At 43.7% G+C, this 12,633-nt stretch overlaps 1 protein-coding gene across 2 annotated transcripts in view; it reads left to right on the top strand.

Moving 5' to 3' along the window:
- Window positions 1-12,633, top strand: part of SH3D19 (SH3 domain containing 19) — a 656,725-nt gene that overhangs the window by 395,743 nt on the left and 248,349 nt on the right. For both annotated transcript variants that reach the window (XM_078676919.1, XM_078676918.1), the window contains exon 7: window positions 8,048-9,034. In XM_078676919.1, coding sequence (XP_078533045.1) covers window positions 8,048-9,034 — 987 coding nt within the window. The remainder of the gene's footprint in view (window positions 1-8,047; window positions 9,035-12,633) is intronic.

The raw sequence follows: 12,633 nt of genomic DNA, 5'->3' as shown, positions 1-12,633 counted from the left end.
ACAAAAGCCGCATTGATTATGTCATCTGTAGCATATCTATGTGGTCATTTGTTAGTGACATGGTGGTAACAGTAAGGCCTGAAAGCGACCATGACCCTTTATGCGTCTCTCACAATTGGTGGCTGTCTGAAGCCATTGTATCGATCCCCCATGACCAACTCTTGCCTCCGTTGATTGTACCAACTAATGATATGCGTAGGCTAAGGTGGTCAGGCGTCAGGACAGACCAGCCGGTCCTAGAAAAAATAGGAGCAGCGACTGACAAGGCTATTGCGGCCCTGGAGTGCGTTGCTGGGACCCCTCTGGGTCATGACGATATTACCAAAGCACACGTGACTCTCTTCAACGAAATTAAAAGTTATTTTTTAAAACCTGTAAATAAAAAGAGGGTATGTCACTATAGAGGTGCAAAGTGGTATAATCACGATTGTAAGGTGGCAAGATCCAACCTAGGAGTTGCTATTAAGAATAATAACTTGGCTGAGACTCGATCTGCTAGGAAGCATTATAAAAATTGTATTGCTAAGGCGAAAAGAGAATGGGACGAAGCCCACTGGCAGAAGTTGCAATGTGCAAGCGATCGCAAACACTCTAGACTATTTTGGCACATTGTCAAATGGGGTCATGAAAGGCCTGCAGAAGCTAGTTATAACAATGTCCCTCATGATGCATGGGTTAAATTTTTCAGCGAACAATATTCTACAAGGGATCAGTTCGTAAATAGTATTTGCCCTACTTATTTGTTTGCAAATGACAACATCTTTGCTCAGAGTGAAGTACTGTCTGCCCTAAAATCCGTACACAGTGGCCGAGCTCCAGGCAATGATGGGGTCCCTGCGGATGTTTTTTTAGATGACACCGGCAGGTGGAGCAAATACATTTGCTTACTATTAAACCATATTGCCAAGGGTGCTGAAATCCCGGTATCATGGCGGGGTGCGGTAATCATCCCTGTATATAAAAAGGGAGACCGTGCCCAACCTTGTAATTACCGCCCAATCAGCTTAATTGACACTGTTCAAAAAGTTGTGGGGCGAGTGATCATTAACAATTTGCTTGACTGGGCGGAGGACCATAACATTTTATCCCCTTTTCAGGCTGGGTTCCGCAGAGCAACCAGCACTGTGGATCAGGTCTTCCGTTTTCAATTAATCCAGTGGAGGACTGTGGTACTAGGTGGAGGTAGTCTTTATGCGGCATTCGTTGACCTGAGGGCTGCATTCGACCTGGTGCCACGGGCAAAACTATGGGATGTGCTGGCGGCTCTGGGGGTCCCAGGGACCCTGTTGACTTTGATCATGAGACTGCACGAAGGCACTTACGCTAAAATCCAATGGGGTGGCTATGGAAATGACACTGTCGAATTTCCTGTTGAGCGCGGGGTTCGACAAGGATGCTCAATGGCACCAACATTGTTTACCCTTTTTATTAATGGCATTGTTCCCCGAATGCAATCACAGGCTGTGGATGCTCCCTCTCTCGCAGCTGTAAAAGTTCCTATTTTAATGTTTGCCGACGACACTTTAATTTTATCTAAATCCCCAAGTGGTCTGCAAAAAGCACTGGCAATTTTTGATAAGTTTTGTGGTGACCACGGTCTGGAGGTGAACGCTTCTAAAACAAAACTCATGGTTTTTAATCCTCATTAAAATTATAAAACCAAAATAACCATGAGTGGGCGCTACCTTGAAGTAGTAAATTCCTTTACTTACCTTGGGATTCATATTTCTAATGATAATAGATGGAACCAACATTTAAATATTGCAGTATTAAGACATAAGCAATTAGCTGGCACCATCATTAAGGAACATAGGAAATCGTTGACCAAACCGATCAAACCACCCCTGATCATATATGAGGCAAAGGCAATAGGGTCAGCATTGTATGGGGCTGAGTTATGGGGGCAAGAAAACCTGCAGGAGCTTCAAACATCGGAGAATAATTTCCTAAGGAAACTTACTGGTACCCCACAGAGCAGTCCGCTTTTGCCTCTGAGATACGAGCTTGGCAGGAGAGAAATCTCGGATATGGGCAAACTACGACCGATATTATATTGGCGTAGGATTTGGACTACACCTGAGCTCTCACATTATGCAGAGGGGTTTGCTGATGTTATTAAAGCGGACCGATTTAACAAAATTAGATGGTTCAAATCACTAAAACTAGCATTATGTGAATTGGGACTAAATGCATTATGGTCCGATCCAGCTGGATCAGCATTCCCCTCTAAGTCAACCCTAAAAAAATTATTTTGGGAATGGGTGGAAAATAGGAGTTTGCTCAGCATTAATAACGGGTCCATGACTACCACTTTCCTTGAGGTTAAACTGTTCCCTATGTATGAATTGTATTGGGATTATATATCGAAACCCATGGATAGGAAACTGTTTTTCCAGTTAAGGGCTGGTTCTCTTCCTCTCCGCAACTTTACATCAAAGTGGAGAGACGGAGGACCAGCTACTTGCCCAGTATGTGGGGAAGGAAACGAAACGCTTGGTCATTTCTTGTTCGCCTGCCATGTATATACTGCCCCAAGACGTGTTTGGTTGGCACCTATGTGCAGAAACCTGGGCACTAAAAGCAGTATGGTAGCTTTGCGTATTGTTAAATCTACCTCCTTGACCTGGATTATAATTGCGACTGCAAAATACTTGGGGTGGGCGTGGGTAATTAGGCAGAGATTGCTAGTAGGGTAACTACTCTCTGCCTAGTTGATCAGAGATTGCTAGTTTATCTATTCTCTGTATCGTCCCATGTTATGTGTCTCTCGGATGAAAAGTTTTACTGTTTTTTAGCATTGATATTAGAACTGTTTTTAAATCTAATTCTTACTATATGAACTTTACAGCTGTGATTATCTGAACTCTGTTGAAATATAATTGATTCCTTTTACTGTGATATGTGCTTATGTCATACTTGACTTCCGTAATTTAATTGTTTTTTATATTATGTGTTTGTATGTCTGCTTTTATGAGTAACACTCGAATAAAGCACTTTTGAATTTGACTTGTTTCTGTTCGCAACTAGATTTTTGTTGTTAACAGTGCATTCTTCAGTCTTAGTCTGTGGTTCAGATCTACTGGCAATTAGATAATCATTACAGGCGAGTGGTGAGGGCTGGGGGTATCTATGTAAAAAGACCTGGTTCTCTAAACTGTAAGGATGGGAGTTACTGAGGTTTGCATGAAGAGTTGAGGACAAATTACAAGTGAGTCTTTTCAAGACTTTCACCAGTCCTGCTTCAAGATGAAAGTATAGTATAAACAATTAAATACTTGGTATCCTTGTCACTCCTGGTTGTTACTCTTAAACAGACCACACTATATTCCTTTAGTGATCGGGTTATTTTTAACATGTTTATTTTCAAAAATTATCTTTCTTTGAATGTGAAGGACTTTGACCTTCACAAAGGAACACAAAAGGTTTTCAACACATATATCACAATTACCACATATCAAATACAAACAAACAATAAACAATAAATTTACATCAATTCATGAAACAGTTATGATACTTAATTATATCAACATATAAGCAAACCAATGTAGAGCAATTATTCTACTCTTTTTTTTCAAATATAAGAAAGAAACGACTTCCGCTCTTAATAGAACAAAAATTCTATTTCTAGAACTCGATGCTCAATTTCATCCAGCTAGATCATTGGCTACTAGCCAGAATTCGATGCTTTATTTCATCCAGCTAGATCAATAGTTGCTAGCCGACGCGTTTCGAGCCTCTCTGATGTATCTGTGGGCTCTCATCAGGGCATCTCAATCTCCCACATTGGCTTTTGTCTATGGACAAAAAATTAAGACACCTGTCACTCATGAGTACTATCACCTTGAGCTCGTTCAGCTTTCTCCTTTGGCATTTCTACATACATACCTGCCAATGCGGCAAAAAACTGTTGAATCCTCCTTTCTTTCTAGTTATAAATGATGGGCTTACACACTCTATTCGATTTTCATATATGTAATCAGTAAAGTTCGTCTTTAAAACAGGGAGTGATATTACCACTTCAGTTATCCCTTCTTATTATGGTTGGAAAACATACCTGAATTCTTTTTAACGAGTCGAAAATTATTTACTGGTGTCACGTTCTGTTTGGGAAAACAAAAAGGACCAACCCTGATAAGTATCAACTTCTACCAAACTGCAAGTTTAGTCATTCGGAAGGGAAGGATTTCGTCCTACCTGTCGGCGTTCGTGTTTATGTTTACGCCTACTTCCTTTTCTGACTGCTTCAACCTCTTGACGGCCCCGTTTCCTAAAACGGCAAAAATACCGTTCAGTCTGGCCTGCTAAGCCCACAGTTAACACGTACTCGTGTTTATGTTAACGCAGGTTTCGCTTACCTTCGCCGGTTAAGCAATTCGGTCTCCACTCTCGTCTCATTCACCTTAGTGCGCGCCTTGTGCACAAGCGTCGCAAGGGTGTAGACGCCAAACAAAAAAATCGGGCGTTGCTGGGACTTGTAGTTAATTTCTCCACCACGTGACCCAACATGCTTTTGTTCGGGAATTCACGGTGGCTGTTGGTAATTACAGTCTGCCACTGGGAGGGAGGGCAAAGGAACAACTTGAATGTGCCTCACAGAATAGGCGTTGTTGAAATTTACGGTGGAGGGGTGAACTGCAAGGACATATTTTTAAGAAAAAGACCTCCACGGATCGTTCAAGGGGAAGTGTGTGTGACAAATACTTTAAAATTACTCCAGTGTGTGGCCCATCATTTTGGAGGACAATCAAACTGCATGGATACTGTACCGAATTTTTAAATTCTGGAAATTTGTGTCATTTCGTTCAACCCTGTTTGTGCACTATTAAACCTCATAATTAGATAGGCTTCTTTTTGCAACAACAGCGATTCCACATCAGTTACTCTTTTGGATGCATTTAAGACCATTAACACAGTCCATTTAAGGTCCTTTTCCGAATGACCAACACTTACAAAATGCTCTACTAATGGCGCGGTCAGCACCTTTTTCTTAATTCTAGACCGGTGTTGCGTTATTCTTTGGTTAACCTGCTGTGATGTCTTCCCTATATATAATTTGCCACATGGGCAAATTATAGCGTACACAACCTTCTTGGTTTTGCAGTTGCTAAATGTGGTATGTTTCCATTTCACTTCTTTATGGACAAAGACCTTTCCCTCAATTGTGGAGTTACAAGTGACACAGTTCCCACATTTGTGGTGTCCCTCAATTGGTTTGAGTCCCAACTGGCTGCGTAAATCCGTTCTGGCTTCCTTCAAGGAAACATCAGATCGCACTATTTCCTGACCAATACTCCTATTCCTTTTCATGGCAAATAAAGGTCTGGGGAAACCACATTCTAAATTCTCAAGCAAGTGCCAATTTTTTAGTACAATCTGTTTGAACTTGTTTGTATGTGGTCCAAAGGTTGAAACGCACACTAATCTCTCCAATGGGAGTTTAGTCTTTTTTTGCAGCAATGTTTAACGCGGTGTCGACCATGCTCGTTTTTTCGGGTGTTTCAGCATTTTTTTCGGGTACCCTCTTACTGTCATCTGTTGGCAAAAATTGTTTGAATGGTATTTAAAATCCTTTTTTACAGAACAATTCCTACGGATTCGTAGCAATTGCCCATAAGGCAAATTATCTTTCAAACTTTTTGGGTGAGCGCTGTTGAGGTGTAAAATAGAGTTTTTATCAGTTACTTTTTGGTGCAATGTTACTGTTAGAAGTCCCTCTTTAGGGACCACTTCCACATCCAAAAATGTAAGTCTTGTTTTACTTTTGGTGTAACTGAATTTGATGTCTGGATGCCTGCAGTTAAGCCACCCGAAGAAGTTCTCAAGGACCCCCTCGGGGCCAGACCACAGGCACCAGACGTCATCAATATAACGGAGCCACTGCTTGATACTGCTCGAGAAGGGGTTGTCATTAAAGATAAATTTGTCCTCATACTGGGGCTGGGGGTATCTATGTAAAAAGACCTGGTTCTCTAAACTGTAAGGATGGGAGTTACTGAGGTTTGCATGAAGAGTTGAGGACAAATTACAAGTGAGTCTTTTCAAGACTTTCACCAGTCCTGCTTCAAGATGAAAGTATAGCAGTAGGAAGTTCTATAGGAAATGTGTTCTAAATGGAGGATTCTACCCCCAAAACATGTATATCTACCAGCTCTCCCAGGACATGAAAAGGCTGTTTTCAGTAACCAACAATAGTCCTTTAGCTGGCTCACATGTTTCAGTACGTTTGGTGAGGTAATGATGTGGCAGACATTATTGTGAATGACATAAAGATTGGCGGCCTTTGTTTGATCAGTAGCCAGTGAAGGATCACATCTTTGGATGAGTTTTGAGCAATAGTATTCAAACAAAGGCTAGTGTGGCCCTTGTGACCTGTTGGTTGGCAGGCCCCCGTATATGCAGTTGAGAGATACACACTACAGGGACAAGAGCAAAGTTACCAGGAGGGAGACGCAGAGTCTAGATTCTGTGTAAAACATATTTTTAGTGATGTTGACCTGAGGAACAACGTACACATCTCCATTAACTGTCTCACTCAAATTACATAGTTTTGGGACACTACTTTTCACATATTTACATTTTGAGGCAGAGAGAGGTTCGGGATTTGCCCTGAATTCCCAACTGCTAGTTAAATACCAGGATCTAAACCCAACTCCCAAGGTCAGCATCTTGATGCCTGATTAAGAGTTTGCTGGTCAGGTTTCTCCACCACTAATGCGATGATATCTTGTCCATCTTATTACAAAGTGAATTATATTCTATTCACTTGTAATAAGGGGGCCGGTATATACGTCCAGTTTGTGGAGGAATAACCTGTCTGCTTAACTCTAAAGAGGCCCTTAGTCACTAGACAACATGTGCATTTCCCTCTCCTGGTCCCACAGAGACAACACCAAATCAGTGGTTGCGTTCTTGAATCTGATGAAATTGAAAGTCCGTACAAAACGCTCTCCCCCTACTTATTAAGTGATGAATATGTACAATTTAAGGAGCTTGAAGTATGAGTTAGCTAGACACATTACATTACGATAACCTTAAGTGGGACTTGAAGACTGAGATTCACTGAAGCTGTATTTGAATTTGAAGATCATTCATCAATGTCTTCAAAGGCAAAAGAAATCTTGAAGGAGCCGAAGTACCTCCGCTTATTCCCTTGTATCCCTTGATACTCTACCAGTGCAGAATAACCTGAATCCCTAGAGTGTCCCATTTACTTTTTAAACTTTAATTATATGCACAATTCTGAAGATAGAATTTAATTCTGAAACTGTGTGAATGTAAACTAAGAATGATGCAGGCACAAAATGCTAAATATTTTGCCAAATCTTAAGTGGCTGCCCATTAGTACATTACGGTAAAATTTAGTTAGACTGTTTTTTCACTTTTTTGTGGATACAAATTGTTTGTTGTCTGAAGTGAATCCTAGTTAGTGCCTCGTTTTTCATAGCTGTTTGTCTCACCAATTCATTTCATTTAAGAGACCCAAAATGTTCAATATTGTAAGGGCGAGGGAAGTGTTAATGTAAAACAATCTTCAGATTTGTGGAGTAATTACTATATTTGGAGTAAAATCAAGTGGAGGAATTTTTCCTCTCTTCCTAGTTTAGGAAATTATTCTCTGGATCTTGTGCTTCCTCTAGAACTATAAAGTTCTATAAAGTGCCCTCAGTCATTCCTGCAATGGCTTTTAGAAGAACCCTTGACAAAAAAGTAAAGCCTCTGTGCTGAACTGTAAAATGCACCATAGCCTTTCCCATACCTTTTTTAAAGACATGTACAATGATTTGTATAAATTCCCAAAATAGTTTATGGGCTTTGAAGCTTTACAGTGGCATTATTTCCATTTTTAATTATGGCAGAATTTGTGTTCCCCAGGAATATCACAAATAAGTGAGCACACTACAAACTGGAGCTCTTTGTAACTTGGCAAGCTCTCAAAAAGATGCATTTATCATTTCTGGTTAGTGACTGGGGTCAATGTTGTTGTGTCCAAGTGCTCGTCGGAAATATAATTTTCAGTTACATCTTATTTTTTTCTGAACTCTTGCAGAACCACTCACACCTCCAAAACCTCCAAGGCCATCAGTGCCTCCACAGACCAGCCTTCCACAAGACAATGTGCCTCCCTTAACTACTGTACAAGAGATAAGCCAAGAAGACTGCAGTGTTGGAAGATGTCCTGTGCCAAAACCAAGGTCAAAATCCAACCTGAGACCCCTTGTTACTGATGATCACCAAGAAGACTTTCAAGAGGAAGTATACCCACCAAGTGCCAGAAGGGATTTATCCCCCAACCATTTACAGCCTCACTTTGATGATAACTTCCTTGATGATCAAGTGCTGATGGACAGCATGAGCACAGGAAGCAACCAGAGCAGTGTTGTTTCAAGGATTAAAGCCTTTGAGTCTCAGTCAGGAGTTGAAAGCTCTGGCCTGGGTAGGAAACCAGAAATTGCTCCACGATCATTTGTCTCAAAGCCTGCTCTTCCTGTCGCAAAACCAGTACCGGCACCAAAGCCTGCATCAAATAGAGTTTCAGGAGAATGGGAATCCTTAACTGAAAGAAAACCAAAGGTTGCTTGTAGGGAACCACCTTGCCCATTGCCTAAGCCTAATGATCTTGGAATAGGTGCTTTCAGCAAGCCAGAGTTGCCAAAGAAACCCCAACCTAATGTGTGTAGCAGTGAGTCTCTTGAATTAGAAAGCAGGCTTGCTTTTGAAAACAACAATGGTGATGGAGAAAGAAAATGTCCAGTCCCAGCTCCAAGACCATTGCTCCCTAAAAAGACAATTTCCACTGAAAATCCTGCCTCATGGGCCACAGCATTAAAACCTGTACCTGTTGGACCACGGCTCTCTGTTGCCAGTCAGGCAAAGGCATTTGCATCATTGAGCGAGGAAACCACAGCCAACCGTTCCATTTCTGCTGTGCAGAGTAGAGCAGCCAATGAATGGGACTTGATCAGTTTTTTTGATGATGATTTTAATCCTGGTTTATCTGTTGCTGGAGAGTCTGTTAATTCTGAAAACTTACCAGGTATGTTCCATTTGTTCATTTCCATCTTTATTGCTATTCTTACAAGTGTATTTTACGGTATAGTGGATAGGATGCGGATGAAGAAGCATGTGCATTAGTTCCTTATAATATACAGGAGAGCATATGCAATTCAAGAAGTGAATTGTGGAGTGCCTCGAGGATCCCCTCTTTCACCTCCACTTTTTAAGTCTCGCCTAATACAACACATGCACTATCTCCTGCGAGACCTCTTGATACCTTAGCGGGGTTTAGATTCCTCCTTTTGCTTACTATTGGTTGGCTTGATTGTCACTTTCATTTCCTTGCATTTTATTCCTCAGCTTCCACAGGCTTCCTTCCTCTTTGTATATGTCTCCCTCCCCTGGAGCATGAATAAATTATTTGTGTCCACGTACTTCTCCTTAATCCAGGCATTTTTTTTTTTTGGAGCAGTCTACAAGAGTGCATCATTCTCAGTTGTCTTCCTCATGTACTACTTCAGTGCACTGTCTGTGTGATTGCCTCACCACTCCAACCCACTCTCTGTTGTCCCTGTGGTTGCCCATACCCCTCCCACCCACTCTCTGTTGTCGGTGTGGTTGCCCCCACTCCTCTCACCCACTCTGTTGTCCGTGTGGTTGCCTCCGCCCCTCTCACTCCCTCTCTGTTGTCCATGTGGTTGCCTCTACCCCTCTCACCCACTCTTCGTGTGGCTGCCCCAGCATCTCCCACTCACTTTCCGTTATCCATGTGGTTGCTCCCGCCCCTCTCACCCACTTTCCATTGTCTGTGTGGTTGCTCCCATCCCACCCATTCTCGATTCTCCATGTGGTTACCCTTATCCCTCCCACCCACCCTCTGCTGTTTGTTTGCCCCCCTGCCCACCCTCCATTGTCCATCTGCTTCACCCCCCACCCACAATCCATTGTCTGTCTGCTTGCCCCGGCCCCAGACGCTTGTGCTGCCCTGCCCTCACTCATCTGTCCTGTCTCCCGCCATTGATTTGTGCTGAATCTTGCTGGTCGCAAAATAGCAAATCATTTTAATTACTTTTAGCCATGTTGCAGGGTAGCCAGGCTGCTGTACGGCATGGCTACAAAACATTGCCACCCCAATATCTCTTGTAGGCAAGACCTATTGGCTTTACCAATGTTTAATACATATATATATATATATATATATATATATATATAAGTCCAAAGGTCCTGCGTTTCAGCCTCAATCGCTGAAATCTCCCCACAGGTACAGATCACTCAGACGCCAAAAAATTGAATTCTATGTGGTTTTATTTCCCCATTGCCACCAGCATGACGCGTTTCGGCCACGTCACCGCAGCCTTGATCACATGTGATCACAAGCGCTGCGAGGCCTCTGGGTAGTTTGAGCGCTATATAAATATAATTTTTCATTTCATGTGTGTGTATATATATGTATCGGGAGATCCGGTGTCCGCCGAAGCTAAGGGGAGACACAGTGCGGAGTGAGGTATTGTACCTATGTTAGGACGTTGTGTGCTTACGCGGCTGTCCCTGCGTTACACGTTTCCTTTTGGCCCGGCTGCGGCAGTATAAGGGGACCCAAGGAGGCTGTTTGGTACGAGGATGCACTCTAAGAATCATGCGACCCGAACCTACAATCGACATCGGAGCCGGTTTGAACTTTTACTTACCCCCCACACCACCGGCCCGGCGGCATTACCATGTTGCTTGCTGGGAGTTGGAGTCTGCAACATGCCCACGCAGCATCCGACAGGTGAGCTGATATAGCTTGGGGAGGAGCCCGGTGCCTTCAACTGCATTAAAAGCAAAGTAGGACTAACGGACTAAAAGTATTGACTCTTTTGGCGTATGGCGCTGAAGAAGGCACCACTGCCGAAATGCATTCGCCGAAGCCATCTGTGTGCATCTAAGTAATAAATTGTCTCTGAAAGGAACCCCCTTGGCCTCCGCTACATCTTCTTTGTGGGGAAGTAGAGTCTTGGGATATATTCTGCGTGAAGCCAGAAGCGCAGTGAGGATGGCCCTGCCGTGCAAGTGATCCGGATCATAACTGGCAACATGCTGCTCTGCGGTAATTTACAAGCCCGAGGTATCGGGAGATCCGGTGTCCGCCGAAGCTAAGGGGAGACACAGTGCGGAGTGAGGTATTGTACCTCCGTTAGGACGTTGTGTGCTTACGCGGCTGTCCCTGCGCTACACGTTTCCTTTTGGCCCAGCTGCGGCAGTATAAGGGGACCCAAGGAGGCTGTTTGGTACGAGGATGCACTCTAAGAATCATGCGACCCGAACCTACAATCGACATCGGAGCCGGTTTGAACTTTTACTTACCCCCCACACCACCGGCCCGGCGGCATTAACATGTTGCTTGCTGGGAGTTGGAGTCTGCAACATGCCCACGCAGCATCCGACAGGTGAGCTGATTTAGCTTGGGGAGGAGCCCGGTGCCTTCAACTGCATTAAAAGCAAAGTAGGACTAACGGACTAAAAGTATTGACTCTTTTGGCGTATGGCGCTGAAGAAGGCACCACTGCCGAAATGCATTCGCCAAAGCCATCTGTGTGCATCTAAGTAATAAATTGTCTCTGAAAGGAACCCCCTTGCCTCCGCTACATCTTCTTTGTGGGGAAGTAGAGTCTTGGGATATATTCTGCGTGAAGCCAGAAGCGCAGTGAGGATGGCCCTGTCGTGCAAGTGATCCGGATCATAACTGGCAACATGCTGCTCTGCGGTAATTTACAAGCCCGAGGTATCGGGAGATCCGGTGTCCGCCGAAGCTAAGGGGAGACACAGTGCGGAGTGAGGTATTGTACCTCCGTTAGGACGTTGTGTGCTTACGCGGTTGTCCCTGCGCTACACGTTTCCTTTTGGCCCGGCTGCGGCAGTATAAGGGGACCCAAGGAGGCTGTTTGGTACGAGGATGCACTCTAAGAATCATGCGACCGGAACCTACAATCGACATCGGAGCCGGTTTGAACTTTTACTTACCCCCCACACCACCGGCCCGGCGGCATTAACATGTTGCTTGCTGGGAGTTGGAGTCTGCAACATGCCCACGCAGCATCCGACAGGTGAGCTGATTTAGCTTGGGGAGGAGACCGGTGCCTTCAACTGCATTAAAAGCAAAGTAGGACTAACGGACTAAAAGTATTGACTCTTTTGGCGTATGGCGCTGAAGAAGGCACCACTGCCGAAATGCATTCGCCGAAGCCATCTGTGTGCATCTAAGTAATACATTGTCTCTGAAAGGAACCCCCTTGGCCTCCGCTACATCTTCTTTGTGGGGAAGTAGAGTCTTGGGATATATATTACCTACTGGCGGTCGCCAGTAGGTATATATAGTTAGGATTTTTTCTCTATGGGATTTTTGAAAATTCTATGTCTAATAACTTTGGCGTTTGTGGACGGAATTGGCTGAATTTTTCAGGAAAATGGCACATTTTGTTTCTGAGTAGCCCAAAAAATTTGGGGGGGGTTCGTCAAGGGGGGGCCGAGAAAAAAGGGGGGTCCCAAAACGTGTTTTTAACATTGAGTTTTCCATAGGGCGGTTGGCCTCACTTTTAGCCCGAACGGCTGAATGGATTTGCACGAAACTTGGCAAAATTGTAGGGACTGGTAGCCCGA

The sequence above is a fragment of the Lissotriton helveticus genome, chromosome 2_1, assembly GCF_964261635.1.
Source record: "Lissotriton helveticus chromosome 2_1, aLisHel1.1, whole genome shotgun sequence".
Taxonomy (NCBI): domain Eukaryota; kingdom Metazoa; phylum Chordata; class Amphibia; order Caudata; family Salamandridae; genus Lissotriton; species Lissotriton helveticus.
The sequence above is the reverse complement of the archived record's forward strand: the minus strand, read 5'-3'. Positions and strand labels throughout refer to the sequence as shown.